Source organism: Cavia porcellus, unplaced genomic scaffold (assembly GCF_034190915.1).
Source record: "Cavia porcellus strain 051 isolate PalLab524CR breed Dunkin Hartley unplaced genomic scaffold, mCavPor4.1 scaffold_29, whole genome shotgun sequence".
In the NCBI taxonomy this organism is placed as follows: domain Eukaryota; kingdom Metazoa; phylum Chordata; class Mammalia; order Rodentia; family Caviidae; genus Cavia; species Cavia porcellus.
Genome location: NW_026947512.1, coordinates 19,271,569 through 19,287,974, shown reverse-complemented (window position 1 = coordinate 19,287,974; position 16,406 = coordinate 19,271,569). Strand labels below are relative to the sequence as shown.

General features: G+C 46.0%; 1 protein-coding gene across 4 annotated transcripts in view; it reads left to right on the top strand.

The window, feature by feature from the left end:
• The first annotated feature begins 3,792 nt into the window (after window positions 1-3,792).
• Window positions 3,793-16,406, top strand: part of Tmcc2 (transmembrane and coiled-coil domain family 2) — a 41,051-nt gene continuing 28,437 nt past the window's right edge. Inside the window, exons 1-2 of one of the 4 annotated variants that reach the window (XM_005005872.4) lie at window positions 3,795-4,185; window positions 4,289-4,593. In XM_005005872.4, the coding sequence (XP_005005929.1) occupies window positions 4,387-4,593 (207 nt within the window). In that variant the 5' untranslated portion in view covers window positions 3,795-4,185; window positions 4,289-4,386. Of the gene's footprint in view, window positions 4,594-5,284; window positions 5,660-16,406 lie in introns of those variants that run through there. The other 3 variants (XM_023567241.2, XM_003474796.5, XM_005005873.4) reach the window with 3 other exon arrangements.

Sequence of the window (16,406 nt, the reverse complement as noted above, 5' to 3'; positions counted from 1 at the left end):
GAAGAAAATTACATTCACAAAGAGATATTTGTGATGATATTGTATCAAAATATAGTGATTCAAATTATATCTAGGCCCTCAATAGGGACTCCTGAGCATTCTGCTCAGAATGTTAAATCTTGAAATAGCTCTCTGACAACTACTTATCCATCTGATGTTTAACTGTTTTTTAAAAATATTTCTTTAGAGTGGAAAACAGAATTTTCTTTGGTAATCTACAAACCTCTATTATTAGCATAAAGAGAAGACGTTTCTCAGGCCTAATTGTTTCTATACGAAGAAGAGAAAGCCCACTCTGCACTTACCTGTTGATGTTGGCATTTTATTCTCTATAACGAATCACCAGCTTTTCAAACTACTGGATATTGGCAAGGATGTTGGATTCCATAAACCTACTCTTCATCCTCCTTGTTTATACCCTTGCTGGTTTAGCAAATTAATATGGACAAGGATGCCCCTTTTATTATTTCAACATAGGTTTCTGTTCATAAAAAGTATATAGTGGGTGAATTTTGCCTTTCTCCTATAATACACAAGAGGTTGTTGGAGCCATTGAAGCTGAATACATGTGCAGGACTATGGCATGGCCTGGGCATGGCTGAGCTGAGTGGAGAAGCCTCAGGGGGCAAGATAGGCCAGAGCTGAGGACACCTGGAGACTTTCTCCTAGGCTAGTTTTCCTTAATTAGCTTTGTCTTTGTTGCTTGAAGAGGTCTTTGAACCCCTCCCAAGATCCTGCTCAGGTTTCTTGTGTTTTCCACTCTATCCCTTTCCTTGTTTGAATAAATACAGTGCATGGAGAGACATTGTCTGTCTCTGCCACCAGAGTTAAGAATTCTGAAGAGGATTTTGGTTCTCTTGGAGCCCTAAAAATTATATCACTTGCCTCATTTGTTTGAGCCTTCACTATGTACTTGTTTGGGAGATTGGGGATCTGGGCTCAAACTCCAATAGGGGTTGGAGACAAATTTTGTTTCATAGGTTTACTGAGTACATACCACATGTCAAGTATATTCACATGCATTGTCTAGATTAATCTTCGCAATAACCATACAAAGAGTTAGGCATCAGTAGCCCTATTTATAGCTGAAGAGAGCAAGGCCAAAAGAAATTAAATCATTTAGTTACCCAAGAAATCACAGAGAGTGACAGAACCAGAATTCTTAGATGAATTTTCTGACAACAAGATCATATTCTTCCCACTACACCATGCTATTTACTTATAATTAATTAGATGTGCCAAAACAGAAGGGAAAATGCTGCTCCTACATGTCAAAAATAACTACTTGCATTGTAAATCTGCAAATGTTTGACCTACTATGAATATCAAGACCTAGTTCCCTAAGAAACATAGAATAATAGAATGATCTAGTCCTTTGAAGAAAATTCCAAAGTTCTCCTAAATTCTACAAATTGCATAATAGTTTAGTACAGCTGATGAATATTTGCAGTTAGCTTTGAACTGTCAATTGTAGGTCATTCAGGTGCATATAAGACTTTCTGTCAAAACTTCTCTGGCATTTACGTGTATGACACTCAGTGAATTCAGAAATGAGTGGGAGGGGTAGGGAATATAGCTCAGTGTCACAGTGCCTGCCTGTCAAACTTGAGGTCCTGAGTTTAGTTCTCAGAGCCAAAAGGAAAAGAAATGCGTGGGATGTGTCTGAAGTCCCATGGAGTGAAATGTGCAGTGCTTTTGAAACTGGATATATGCAATAACAGGTATGGCCCTTATTCCACGCCAGGCAATGTGTAAATGCTTTAAGTGAAGAATATTACAGAAAACCCTAAAAGGTAGGGACACTGTGATTCACTGCACCTAACAGGAAAATTGGGACACAGAGTATAGGACTGGTGGTGGTGGTGGTGGTGGTGGTGGGGTAGCTCAGTGGTAGAGCACACAATTAGCCCTGAGAGGCTGGGTTCAATATCCAGTATCAAAAAAAAGGAAAAAGGCTGATTTTGTAAAAATGTAATGTTTCCTTGGAGATTCATGTAGAATTCCTTTAGTCTCCTTCAACTTAAAGTCAGGTCACCAACATGTGTCACCACTATTTACTTACTATTTTCTCAGCACCACTTGCCACCTGAGATGTCCCCAGGATCTCCAGGGCTACTGTCCTGGCCTGCGCTACCTCCAGGAGGGGGAACATTCACCTTCCCCCTTTCTGGGGCAGGTATCTCTGCTCCCACTAGTTCTATTTAGTCTCGCCCACGATTCACACTGGCACCCTGCCATTCTTCACCATTAAGAATGCTAAGGGCTTATGCTTTGTGCTTGCACTTGGTGCCCGACTGTAGTGGAAGTGAGGGGTGGCTCTATATTCCTAGCCCATCCAACATTCCCATCTGCCCAAAATAACAGTGCTTAGTTTAGAATTTCAGTTCAGAAATTTAGAAAGTGGCTGACTGGAGTAAATCCTTAACAAGTTGGTCTCTTGTAGGATACACATTAAAATGAGTGGTTGCAATGAGAAGACAGAACAGTCAGGAAACTCCCAGGCTGGTGATGCTGAAGCTCGACTCAAATGGACCAAGTGGTGTGAAGAAGCCTAGTAAGCTGTGAAACCCCATGATCATCACCGTGACTCTCAGACTGAGAGACAGCATCTTTTCACCCCAGGCCAGGCCATTGTTTCTCGGATCTTATGTACCAGAATTACTTGGATCCCTCCTCGAAACCAATTTCTGAGCCCAACACTTCTGATTCAAGTAGGTTTGCTGGTATCCAAAAATTTGTGCGCTCTCTCTCTCCCACCCTCGTTTCTCTTTCTCTTTTTTTCTGAAAAGTTTTTGCTACCTATGTAGTCCAAAACTGGGCTACAGACTCTCAGTGATCCTACCATCTTAGCCTCTGAATGCTGGGATTACAAACCAGCAGTTCCTAGGCCCCAAGTAAGAATCTTCATTTCTGTCAAGTTCCTAGGAGATGGCTGTTGCCGTTGGCTCAAGGACCACACCTTGAGAACCACTGGTTGCTGGATAAGCACAGACCATTGCACCACAGGAGGAATGCAATTTTTTGACAGAGTTTTCATTATTCCCTACATTGCTCCTTTGCCTCCACATTACTCAGCATAGGTTGGTTGACGCTTATGGAAAAATAGGTAGCATTGCTTTTCTACTCTTCTAAGCATATCCATCTGTCATTTCCATCCATTATCCATCCATTCTTATTAAACAGCTGCTTCACAGTGAGCAAGGGACTTTCACACACGTTGTTGTGCTTTAATGTGAACGACTGTCTAATACAAGCATAAAGCTAAGTAAAGCTACATGAGGTGTGTAAGGTGGGGGGAGGAGAGATCTGCAACATGAATAGGGGCATAGGCTTGTGACTCAGATCAACCATCCTGAAGAAGTCAGTGTCTTCCTCATTGGTGGAATGAATGTAATACAACGTGCAAAGTTAGGACAAAAAAAAAAAACCAGTGATCATTAACATCCCTATTATTGTGCCCCTTGCCTGCCAATTACAACGGAGGAGGGGATCCCGGGACAGCCGGAGGAAGGGTACCTCAGCGACCGGCCCTACCCGGACGGCCTGAGCCCGCAGCCCCCATCCCTACTCCGCAGCCCGCCCTCCGCAAAGCTTTAACGTAGCCACATCTGTCCTTCCAGACAGCTCCTGACCGGAGGGGGGGGGGGGGGGGGGAATAGGAATCGCACAGTGCAACCAACCCCCAAAACACGGAGGCCCTCGCCCCGTTCAGCTCTCGGGCCTTTCCATTGGTGAGTTGCCGCAGTCACTCCCCTCTGGTCCCGCCTTCCAGCTCGCGGGCGGGGTAGGTTGCGCGCTCGCGGCGGGCTCCGGCCGCGGTCGCCGCTTTGCAGCAGGAAGTGCCGCGGGAGAGAGGGGAGCTGGGCGCGGGCAAGAAGAGGCTGGGCGCGGAGCGTGCTCCGCTGCCGGCCCATGCGGGGCGGGGGCTGGCGGCAGGGCCGGGGGCCGCAGCCGGCGCGGAGGGCGGCCGACGAGGTCCTGCCCGGCCGGCTGCCCCGCGCCCTCCCTCGCCCTGCAGCCCGGCCGGCGGGGAGGGATGCGCGGTGCGCCCAGCTCCCCGCCGCCCAGCCCATGCCCTGAAGCACAAAGTTTGGGGGTTGGGGGATCACATTCCCCCTCCCGCACAATGACTGCCCAAGGACTTCTGCTGCCCAGCCTCGACTGTGATCTGCCTTCACTCCCCAGGTCGGAATCATCTATTCCAAGGCTCTCCCTTATATTCCTCTAAAAAAAATTTTTTTAAATATAAGAAATTGTGATCTGCCGACTCCTTTCCTTAATAATTTAGACCCCAGGCCTCATTTTTGAGCGTTCGAAGAAGGGGTGCGGTCTCCCCCAAGACGGCGCCCTGGAAGGACAGAGTCCCCTTGCGGACCCACATACACCATGAAGAGGTGCAAGTCGGACGAGCTGCAGCAGCAGCCGGGCGAGGAGGATGGAGCTGGGCTGGAGGATGCAGCTTGCCACCTGCCGGGCGCGGACCTCCGGCCCGGGGAGGCCGCGGGTGCTAACTCCGCAGGCGGGCCAACTTCAGATGCGGGCGCTGGGGCGGCTCCCAACCCGGGTCCCCGAAGCAAGCCTCCTGATTTAAAGGTGAGCACAGCCCGTCTCTTAGCAAACCCAGCCCGCCAACTAGCCTTCCCCACCCAGCGCAGAAGTGCTTTAACTGGATCCAAGTGATGGGGTAGCCAGCCAAAGGTCAGCGAGAATGAGCCGATGTTGGGCTAGAATCCTAGGGGCGACGTCAGGTAACATTTGTGCCTCTGTCTGTCAACTCCATTTCAGGCCTCTGTTTGTTTCTCATTATTCCCAAACGTTCTAGTGACTCACCCATCTGAGATTGTTAGAAATAACGCGTGTGAAGTGCTATTCTGAGACAAAGGACTGGAGAAATGCAAGATGTTAACTCAAAAATTGACATCACTCTTCCCTCCTGTAGGATGACAGGGGAGAAAATTACACCGTTGGAGGCCAAGTCGGTGACCATTAGTTTCTTTTGCCAATAAGTCTCCTCCCATTGGAATTTTTGTTCACCTTGAATGAAGCTCAGTTTGTTCATCTATGAAAGGGGGGTGTGCGTTTCTTGCCATTAGGTGGAGCCCGAGTTTAAGCTAGTGCTTGATCTCTCCCTGCCTGCTGAACCAGCCCCCAGGGTGGAGAACTGACAGGTGGCGGAGCTGTGCTTGGGCTGGTTGGGGCCTCGGTTCAAGTTGCACACATGCTGAGCCGGCAGCTAAAACCAGAATCTGAAAGAGCCATTCACATGGAGCTGTTTATCTTCCAGCCTGAGATTGCCCAGATGATTGGTGAGCTGTATTGAATGTATCTTGGTATCAATTAAAACAGCAGATTCGATAAATAATGCACCTTCACTGGAGCTGCCACCAGGACTGCAGGCTCCTGCTTCTCAAGCCAGCTCATGACAGGGCTGATCCGGATGTCAACCCAAGGAAAGAACTTCGGTGTCTTGGAGATTGATGCCTCAGGGGGATTTTCTCTGGAGAGGTGCAGGGTCTGGGCTAGCGATTCAGACAGGACTCCCATTAGGCTAAATAAAGCCTGTATCCTATGGCAGCAGGCACTAAAGAGCTCACCAGAATAAGCCAATGACATTCCTCATTTGGCCTGAGCGGCTGGGAGTCAGGAAGTCAGAGTGCAGGTGAGTGTGTGCTTTTACCTGTGTGTGTTCACTATCTGTGCCCCTGTGTTCCTTGGGAAGGGAAACAGCTAGCTCTTTGTAGTATGTACTTTTAAAATGAGTGGTAAATATTCAGATCTGACCTCTGGTTCTGTTGCTACCCTAATCAGAGGCTTGGGTTGGCCCTGTGTCTAAGGGAGCTCTGTTGATACGCTGTACTTTAAGCTTGCCATTCCATCAGGCCCAAGAACTCCTTGGTGTCCATCCCAGTGTCACTCTGCAGTCTACCCTGTTGGTCAGGAAGTGTGTTTCCTGTTTTAAGGGAGTTCATAAAGGGAAAGGGTTTTCCTAAATGCTGCTGGGGTAGGCAAGCCTCCTGCTGCAGACTTCTGCCTCATCCTAGACTGGTCCAGAGGAATCTGGCCAGGGAACCTTGATTCTTGGACAGAGGGGACCCTCACCCTGAGTCCAGCAGAGACAGCGTTGGAAATTCCCTCTCTGCAGCTCAGCTCCTGCCTGCAGTGGATACTCAGCTCCATTCATTTCACCGGATCCCTTCCCTAGCAAAGTTGGGCTGGCTGAGGTGTGGGGGCTGCAGTGTCTGTCTCTCCAGATAAAGCTGCCTTCAGCTCATTGTTCCCACCCATCTGTATGATCTTTTTTCTCCTTTTGGTGACACCTTCATTCTACTCAGGGGCAAATATAGCAACTCTATACTTGATATTTATTGTTGAACTGTCCTGAACCAAAATTGAGACCCAGCATGAGAAAAAAGATAAAATACCTGAGAGGTTGAGTGCAGCATTGTGGACCCAGGCTGGCTACAAGGAGGAGAAAACATAGCTGCTCCTGGGAGGGAGGGGAGACATGAAAGTCTTTCCTGTTTACCTCTGCCTGATCACAGCATGTTTATTGTGGGGGGTGGAGGCTTTCCAACCAAATGCAGATTTGGAGGCCACTGCATTTGATTTACTATGTGATCCCAAGCAAGTCACCCAACTTTTCTGTGCCCTTTTCTGAATAAAGAGACTAGGAATATTGGAGTGCATCCAGACTTGTTTTCCAGTGCTGGAAAAGTTGTTTTCTGAGACTGAAACAGTTTTCCAGGGATGGAAAAATTCCATCGTTGGCTCTGGACCTGGGACTGGCTCTGGGAATGGGTAGAAGCTGACTGGCTCTAGGTTTGATGGTGGTACCAAAAAAAGGGAGACAGTTTAATTACGAATACTTCCTGCCCCACACCTATGTTTGCCTGAGGTGGATGAGCAGTTCTGGCTTCCTTTACTTTTTCATTTTGAACTTTGGAGACAAGAACCACTTCTGCTTTCTTGTGGTAGTGCCAGGTGCTGTGATGGATTAAGTGCATTAAAGGAAATCATTTTGAGAAAGGAGCAGAAATAGGAGTCTCTGTCTAAAGTGCTTCCATGGGAAAAAGGAGAAATTTTTAGTTTCTACCAAAGAGATCTGAGTGTTGCTTACCTAGTGGCCACCATTAGTTTTGGGAGCTTCTGTGGTCTTCTAGACCTTCAGCACTGTAGAGGATCTTAAATCTGTAAATTGCTTTTTCAGTGTTGCGAGTGGAACCTGGAGTCCTGTGGCTGTTAGGCAAGTCTGAACTACTGCTGTGCTACACCCCCAGCCCTGTGAATTTCTTCTGTGGTAGCCTGGCATCTGTAATGATAGGATGGGGAAGTCCAGTGAAAAGAAAGAAAAATAGTTCAACAGCGATCTATAACTATAATAGAAACAATAACTATAATAGCAAAATAACTTGAGAATGAGCATTGACCCACAGAGGAAGACATGTGCAAATATTTCCGGGGCCTTTTCCACAACTCAGAACATTCATGTGTTCTTAGGAGAACATCTCAGTAGACAGTCCTGCACTGGGAGCCCAACAGTTCAATCACATTTTCCTACCACCTGTGGCTCAGAATCCTGTTTAATCAACTGGAGTTTGTGTCTTGATTCATTTGTTTCCTTACCTAGTTCTTTGCTGCAGATTCCCTACTTCTTAGGAAGAGATGCTGGGGTAGCCAGCCACAGAGGCTGCTGGTCAACCAAAAGTACATCAGCATTCTCCAGCTGGCAGATTCCTTCTTCAGCTGCCAGTGAGGAGCTTGGCAGAAAGAGATCCAGTTAAAAATACAGGGTCTGCTGAGTGTGGTGGTACAGGTCTCTAATCCCAGCTACTCCAGAGACTGAGGCAGAAAGATCATAAATTAGAGACTGGCCCAGCCAATTTAGCATAACCCTTTTTAAAAGTAAAATTTAAATACGATTAGCCAGGCATAGTGGTGCACACCTTGACCCAGCACTCAGGAGGTTGAGGCAGGAGGATTATGAGTTTGAGGCCAACCTAAACTGTATGATGAGATACTAAATCAAAATTCTGTGTGTGTGTGTGTGTGTGTGTGTGTGTGTGTGTGTGGATGTGTGTTGGGGATTGAACTCACACCTCACATTTGCCAAGCAGGCACTTATGCCACTGAGCTAAAGCCCCAGCCCCAAAAAATAATTTTTTAAAAAGATAATTAGGGCTGGGTTATAGCTCAGCGATAGAGCACTTGCCAAGCATGTGGGAGCCCCTGGGTTTTGTCCCCAGTGCATAGTAGAGCTTTCTGCATCTTGGGGTACATGGCCTAACATGCATATGCTGGTTCTGTTGCAACACACTAAAGAAGCCTGGGATGAGGCAGAGAAACGGATCACCCAGCAACCTCCCCATCCCTGTGCAGCTGCAGTAATTGAGCCTTTCCTGGAAGGGAGGGTTTAAGCGTGCTGGCCAGGGGTCTCCTCCTGAGATTCTCTTTTCCAGGACAATCCTTGAGAATAATCCCCAGGGATTTCAGAGCAGTATTCTTAACTTTCTCTGAAGAAGAGGGAGGAACTCCTAATTCCATTGTTTCTACTTGGTTCTATGTGCTTCTGACTCAAGACCCCTTTGTGTTCCAGCGTAGTTTCTCCTGCTCACATGATGTGCTGGTCTCCTGCCTGCTCCCTGTGGAGATCAGGAAAAGCAATGAGAAGTTTTAGCCATCCCTACCCCCGTCAGAGTTGTTTCTCCAACACTCCAGCAGGAAAGGAACTTTTAAATAGTGAAATGGGAAATGCATATATAATTGCCTGGAAACACAGACATACTGTTTAAATAAAAAACGCAAAACCAACACCTCAACTATTCATTACCTAAATCAAGAAAAAGTTCTGCTTTTTTCTGTGGTGTGGCTGGGGGCAAGTGTTAAACCAAGGGTGTTGTGCATGCTAGACAAGCGCTCTGCCACTGAGTTACACTTACAACCTCCCTTAAATATGCCGTTTTGGGGGTATAGTCTTGCTAAATTTCCCAGGCTGAAATTGTACTGTGATCCTCTTGCCTCAGCCTCCCAAGTAGCAGTTTAGCAACTGGGATTACAAACATGTACCATTATGCCTAGCTTGTTTTACTTTTTTTTTTTTTTTTTTGGAAATGGTGCTAGGATTTTAGTTTTTTTTTTTTTTTTTTTTTTTTTTTTTTTTTTTTGTCTTTTTCATTTTTATCGGTACCGGGGATCGAACTCACGACCACCTGCTTGCAAGGCAGGTGCTTATGCCGCTGAGCTAAATCCCCAGCCCCATGGTGCTAGGATTGAACTCACAGTCTTGGCATTAAGCCACATCCCTAGCTCTACCATGTTTGTTCTTTTTTTTTTTTTTTTCCATGTTTGTTCTTTTAAGACAAGGTTTTGCTGAGTTGCTAAGTTGTCTAGGCTGAGTTTGAATTTGTAAATCTTCTTGCTCAGCCTCCCAGAGTGCTAGGATTACAGACATTTGCAACAACATACCTAGCTTGTTTGTTTGTTTATATATTTTTTTAGGCCCAGTGTTCTATTAAAATTTGTGGTGGGTCTCACTATCTCTGTTTTTTTCCTTAATGAAGGACAAGACAAGCTACATCCTGGGAAAGTGGGTGGGATGAAGGTGTGTGTGAATGAGCCTCTAAAGGGTTTCCATGATGGAGCATGGCCCTATGAGTCCCTGTGTTACCTTAGGGGTGCAGTGTGTTTAGGCTTGTAGATTCCCAGGTGGTAGCTGGACCCTGGGGTGATTTCATTAGGGGAGATAGACTTTGGTGAACCTGAAAACATGGAAGCAGGAAGCCAATGCTCTTTAGCAGTAGGTACTGACTCAGCCTCTGGATGAGCTCCCGGGTCACACTGGATGAAATACTTGCAAAAAAGCTACCTGAATGTAAGGGTGCTTCGAGCATTAGGTGATGGGATCAGAAACACAGGTTAGAGCAGCTTTTTAAAATTTCAAGATGAGGGTCTTATTTTGTTGTTCAGGCTGGCCTTGAAATTGTGATCCTCCTGCCTCAGTGTCCTAAGAGCTACAATTACAAATGTGCACTGCCATGCTCAGTTTAGAGCAAGAGATTAAAAGAAAGAATTTCTTATTAGTTACCAAATAAGAGAAAGGCTTTCTAACTGGGGGAGTGAGGTGGCCCCGGGCCAAATCCTTGGTGGAACCTCTGCCCTATTCCATCAGCCCCAACTAGTCAGGAGCAGCCCAAGGTGGTAAGGAATGCTGCACCTAAAGTGAGAAGCATGGGGTCCTGACTCTGCCCTGCCTCTGCCCCCCACCCCAGCAATACTCCACGCAGCCCTGCATGTGGGAGCTAGAGGAACTGGGGACTGCTGGAAAAGCATGTGGCAAACGAAGCTCTGTGTTCTCCTGCCACATTGGGGTCGAGATTCATTCCCAGCTGCCCTCCTTGCAGCTTACAAAATGTGCTGCTTTTTGTGGATCTGATTGTGTGTTAGCTTCCAATCCCATTAACAAGAGTGTCTCCACCAGGGAGGAGTTGAAATATTCCTTAGGACTAGAATCTGGGGCTCAGCTTAAAATGAAGTGTGGGTGAGAGAGGCTAGGGCAAGGCTCTGGCAGGTTCATGTGGTGATCTTGCAGCTGACTTAACTCAGTTTTTGTCTGTCCCCTAAGAAATGGCATCTCCCTTGGAAATCCCCATGGACATTTTAGAAATGAGGCCATCGTTGGATGGGGTCCATCTTTGTCGGTCAAATCCCGGAATCATTTTCTGTGTGAAGGAGTTAGAATGAAACTATCAGGGGGTAGCAGGTATGTTTTGTGATTGTGTTAGAAAAATACCTGACTTGTTAAACCAGCCAAGTGAACTGAGCAATGTCCACCACAGAAAACAAGACTGCTATAAGGATGCGAGCCCCCAGCTGAGGCCTCCCCTGTTAGTTCATGACAGCAGGAAACACAGCTGGCCTGTGTTTGTCTCCTTCCAGTCAACTCAGTCATGGCTGTTGCATGATGGACTGAGAAGGGTTTGAGCTGCAGCAGGAGGGATCTGGGTTAGACTCAAGAAAAAGCTGCTTGTTTCAAGCATTTTAAATTTTGGAACAAGATTAAGTTTTGGGAAGTAGTTGTCTAAGGATTAAAACACCTTTTAATGATGGTTTTATAGATGTGGAACAAATCATTAAATAGCAACCACCATGTTAGCATTAAGATATCTGCCAGATAATATTAGGACAGAAGGATGTGGACCAGGCAGTGCATGATTAATTACAAAATGAGTGGTGTAGGTAACAGGCACTGGCAGGTTCAGAGCAGAGAGCAATCCTGGCAGACAGGTGTGATCAGAGAAAACTTTGTCAGGTGGGAGGGTAGAGAAAGATGGGTAAGGCTGGAGGAGGCAGAGAGGGCACAGCTAAAACCAACTTTAATAAAAATCTTCTAAGCCAGTATCTGTTGAGTCACTTCTGCCCAAAGACCCCATGGATAGCTTGCATTGGCTTGCATTTGCCCTGGGCAGACTTCTCCAAGCAGTAAAAGAATAAGAAATTAAAATGGAATTGAGGAGGATAAATCATTTGCCTCAGAGGTGAGATCTCCGTTGTTTTTTTTTTAAATCAACTGTGACATGGGGAAAGGAAAAGTATTTCAGAATCACTGTGTTCCCAACAGAAACCCCAGATAGGCCTGAGGCAGACAACCTTCTCCCTCTTTTCCATCCCTGGAGTACCCAGTGACAAACCTGGGGTAATGATTTCTCTCCCACACTTCCTTCCAAGCTTCTCAAAGGTGAGTGGAGACTTCCACAATCCACTCTGGATCCTGACAGTAGAACTCTGTGGGTTTTTACAGCAATTAGTTCTCTAATGCTGGCCCTGTTTCCATAGAGACCCTATAAATAGAGGGAACGTTGGCGACCTAGGCTTGCAAATGCTCAGGGTGACCCAGTCACCCCACTGAACCTTCAGAGCCGTACCTTTGGGGGGCAGTGGGGTTTCAGATAGAGCTGGGAGGAAGGGGCCATGCAGCTGGTCACCAGGTAGGATAATTACCTACCTGGTGTGTAAGTAATTACCTAAGTTATTGTGAGTTTTCTAAAACCCTATCAGCTTTCCTGGGAATGAGCACAGGAATCTATAGGTATAGGGAACCGCATTGGGGCATTTTTAACCAAATTATGTCAAAGACACTGGACCCTCAGGTGTCTTCCTTTTTAGCTTCCTTAAACAGTGTCTGCAGAATTTGGAGCATACTTCCCCTTTGGGGACCCACACCCGGGAAGGAAATCGGATGAAGCCTAACGGTTCCAAAACCACAGGCTTCTTGAGAACAATCAGAAACCATACACACCCTGTTTCCCTGAAAGGCCAGTGCCGCCCAAGAAGTGGGGTCCTTCCTATCCTTGAAGACTGAGCCAAGGGAGAAGACAGCGAAACTTGCTGCTGTCTCCCTGGTGTCCACACCTCATCCTGGGACAGTGTCCTTTCCTGCCAGCCCTGGGATCTCTTTACTCTTTCCCATGGATGGTGGAGCTGTGTCCTGCCTCTGCAATGCCTCAGGCCTCTTTTCCTAATACATGGCTTCGTTTGGCCACCAGAAAGGTTTTTGGCAGCTGGAGAAAAGCAAAAGTCAGTGTGGAAAAGCGAGTGACATTTAGTAGCTGGAACCTGTTAGTCAGAGCAGGTGGTGCTTTCTGCTGCGTTGGTGGCTAAGTTCCCTCCAGCTAATCACCATGGTTTTCCTCACTTCTGAAACTTGGGGCTGCTTATGTGCTTATGTGCTGAGTTTTTCTTCTTTTTTTTTTTTTACACAGTTACTGTGTTACATCAAAACTCCTTAACCATCTCCTCCCTGACACCCACATGCAGAAACAGCCCAGCTGCTGTTCTTGCCTCATACCTTGTAAGGAGGGGAAAAACCTTCTCCCCACATCATTCTTTGACTCCTTTGTTCTTCTCCCTTGTGCCTGTGGTGGACTTTGTTTAACAGAGTCCTCAGTGTTGTTGGAGCAAAGGTTCTGCAGTCCCTTGGTTGCCATCCCTGGCTTTCCTTCCCCTGCAGAGCACATGGGGAGATAAGAAATGAAGACCTCATGGTTAAGGATCTTGATGACTGCTTAGGTGACTTGAGCACAACTATAGTTTGGGGGGCCTTGTTCCCCTGGTCCAGGCATTTTTGTTTGTGTGGATCTTGCCTTTGATACTTTTCTGGGACACAAGCAAATGCTGTATCCACTTTAGTCTTGTGATCGGTATGCAGGTCAGTCAGGTAAATTAGGCTAAAGGTTGGGAACTCAGTTTGTGGCTTGTGTGAACCCTTAGCTATGCTGTGCTGTGGTTTTTTCACTGCAGAATGGCGACAGCCGTGTTCTCATCTCCTGACATGTCACAGCTCCAGAGATGAGGGCAATTTATGACAGCATAAATTGGAAAGCAATTTGAAAAAATTGTCTGTTTTTCTTCAGTACTAGAAATGGACTCCAGAGAATGCTGAGCTACATTCTTGCCCCTCTGGTTTCCTTTCTTTTTCTCAATGTTGAGGCAGAGTCTCACTAAGTTGCCAGGCCAACCTTAAACTTATATTCCTCCTGCTTCTGCTTCCTGAGCAGATGAGGTTATAGGCAGGCACCACCATGCCCAGCATGTCTAATTTTTTTTTTTTTTTTTTTTTGTCTTTCTCATTTTTATCGGTACCAGGGATCGAACTCACGACTGCTTGCTTGCATGGTAGGCGCTTATGCCGCTGAGCTAAATCCCCAGCCCCAGCATGTCTGATTTTTAAAATAAGCTAGCCAAGGATGTAGGGTCAAAGAGAATGTGGCAGATGTACTCTACCCAGTTCCCAGGGCTGGGGAGAGGAATGCCCAGAGCACAGAGGACTTCTCCTGACGCCTTATGAGGGAAACGTGTCTTCCCAAGTGGCTGGAGAACAGCCTTAGTGCTGGAGAAGTCAGTTTAGAAATGGGGAGACAGGGTCAAGAGACCTGGGAGAGAAGGCTGAATAGACAGTAATATGTAACATGACCATTTGGCAGAAGCAGCTGGGCACTGGCCAGAGCCAGCTGGCCCTATCCTGGATGCCTGGAGGAAGGAGGCCTTGTATCAGCTCGGTCTGAGGAAGAGGGCAGTGTGGTGTCTGCCCCTGGGCTGGAGGCCGCAGGATCTGGCTCCTGCTGAGCTCAGGGCAGAATGCGCCCCCCCACCCCACCCCGCTTTGCATATCTTGGTTCTGCCCAAAACGGACAAGTGAGCCTTGGGATGCTGCTTCTGGCTAGCCCCAAGAACACAATGACTATGGGAAAGCCTGGCATCATGTGACTTTCCATTTCCAGGGTTGTCCCCAAGCCCAGATCCTTTTGTTTGTTTTGTTTCGTTTTGTTTTGCTTTTGAGACAGTGCCTTGTTACATAGTTCAGGCTATCCTCCAACTCTTGGCTATCTTCTTGCCTAGGCCTCCGGAGTGTTGGGATTACAGGCTTGCACCACCATGCCAGGCAAGTCCACTGCTTGAGAAGGAATAATTTCCTCATCTGTAAGTGGGAATGTTACTATCCTTGCTCTTGTTGGTGTTTGTGAAAATCAAGCAATATCATGCAGGAGATATGCAGGTGAACCTCCAAAGCCACAAACCCTCAGCCACTGGTGCTGTTAGGACTTGGCCTATTTGGAGGGTTGTGGGAGAGGCTCAAACAGGGAGAAAAAAGTGAAAATCTTGCTTTTCCCACAAGCTGAGATAATGTAGTTGTTTGCACAAACTCTTTAGCACTGAGGTGTAAAGTGACAGAAGATTAGGGTCAGGGATCAAAGAAGATAGAAGATTGTTTTCTCTTGGTTGCTTCATGATCTAAGTTTTCTGCTCTGTAAGTTTGTTTCTGTTGTTTTTTCCAATTAGATTTTATTGATACATTTTAGATATGTGTAATGATCACATTCATCATGGAGAACTTATACCTGTATGTGATATAACTCCTCCTCCCGTCCCCATTTACAAAAACTTTGTTTCCATTTTTTCTTCTTTTCTCATTTTTTTTTACTTTTCCCTTTCCTTTCTCACTCTCCTCTCCTTTGTTCCTCTCCCCATTTAAACATTTCCCTTCTATTTCACAATCCCTACTATATATTTTGGTCCTTGTTTACACTTTTGGTTTCTTACACTAGAGAAATCATGAGGTATTTATATATATGGGTCTGCATTCACTTAAGAATATGGTCTCAAGGTGCATCCATTCACCTAGAAATGTCTCATGTTTATCCTTCTTTATGGCAGAGTAGTACTCCGTTGTATAAAAAAGCCACTTTATCCGTTCGCCAATTGATGGACATTTGGGTTGTTTCTAAGATTTGACTTTTTATAAGCTGTGCTGCTGTAAATATAAGTGTGCATCTATTGCTGTAGTATGATGCTTTTAATTCTTTTGAGAATATATTAAGAAGGGGAATGTCTTGTTCGAATGGAAACTCTAGTCCTAGTTTTTTGAGGAATCTCCACACTGATTTCTACAGTGGTTGTACTAGCTTACACTCCTGTCAATGGTGAAGGGTTCCTTTTTCCCCATAGCCTCTCCAGCAGTTTTTCTTGGTTGATTTTTTTGACAGTAGCCATACTTTCTGGTTGAGGTGGAATCTCAGTGTTGTTTCAATTTGCACCTCTCAAATGACTAGTGACGGTGAACGTTTTTTCATATATTTACTTGCTGTTTGTACTTTTTCATCTGAGAAGTGTATATTCCTCTCAGACGCCCGTTTTTGGATTGGATCTTTAAACTTGAGGGGTCTGAATTTTTTTTTTTTTTTTTTTTGTGGATTTATTTTTATTGACTGGGACTTAGGGAATGGAAAGGGAAGTGTCACTGTGGGGGCACACCCCACTCCCACCCCCCAGGGAATAATGTCCATTCTAATCCTCCTGGGAAGTTCTCTGAAGCTTTTTCTTCTTTTTCTTGGCACTGCCCTTATTGGCAGCAGCCTCCTCAGGCCCACTGCTGACTGGTTCTTCCTTTGAAGAAAGTTTTCTCTTTTTCTTGGGGACACTCCTGGCTGCCTCTTCTGGTTCACTAGCAGTTTCCTCCTTGGGTAAAGACTTCTTCTTCTTCTTGGGTGGACTTGTGCTGCCACCAGCTGTCTCTTCCATATCACTATTAATCAACTCTTCCTTGGAAAAAGATTTCTTTTTCTTGGGTTTGGAAACAGAGACAGATGGATCATCCATTCCGTTCTCCTGAGGCACCTCTTGGAGTTTTTGCTTTTTTTTCTTTTTGGGTTTTTCTGAATTTTTTTTTAGATCTTCATGTATTCTAGGACTTCATCTGAGGAACAGCTGGCAATTTTTTCCCACTCTGTAGGTTGTCTCTTCATTCTGTTGGTGATTTCTCTTGCTGTGCAAAAGCTGTTTAATAAGATATGATTCCAATTGTTGATTCTTTGTGATAGTTTCTGTGTGATTGGGATTTTGTTTGTAAAATCTGT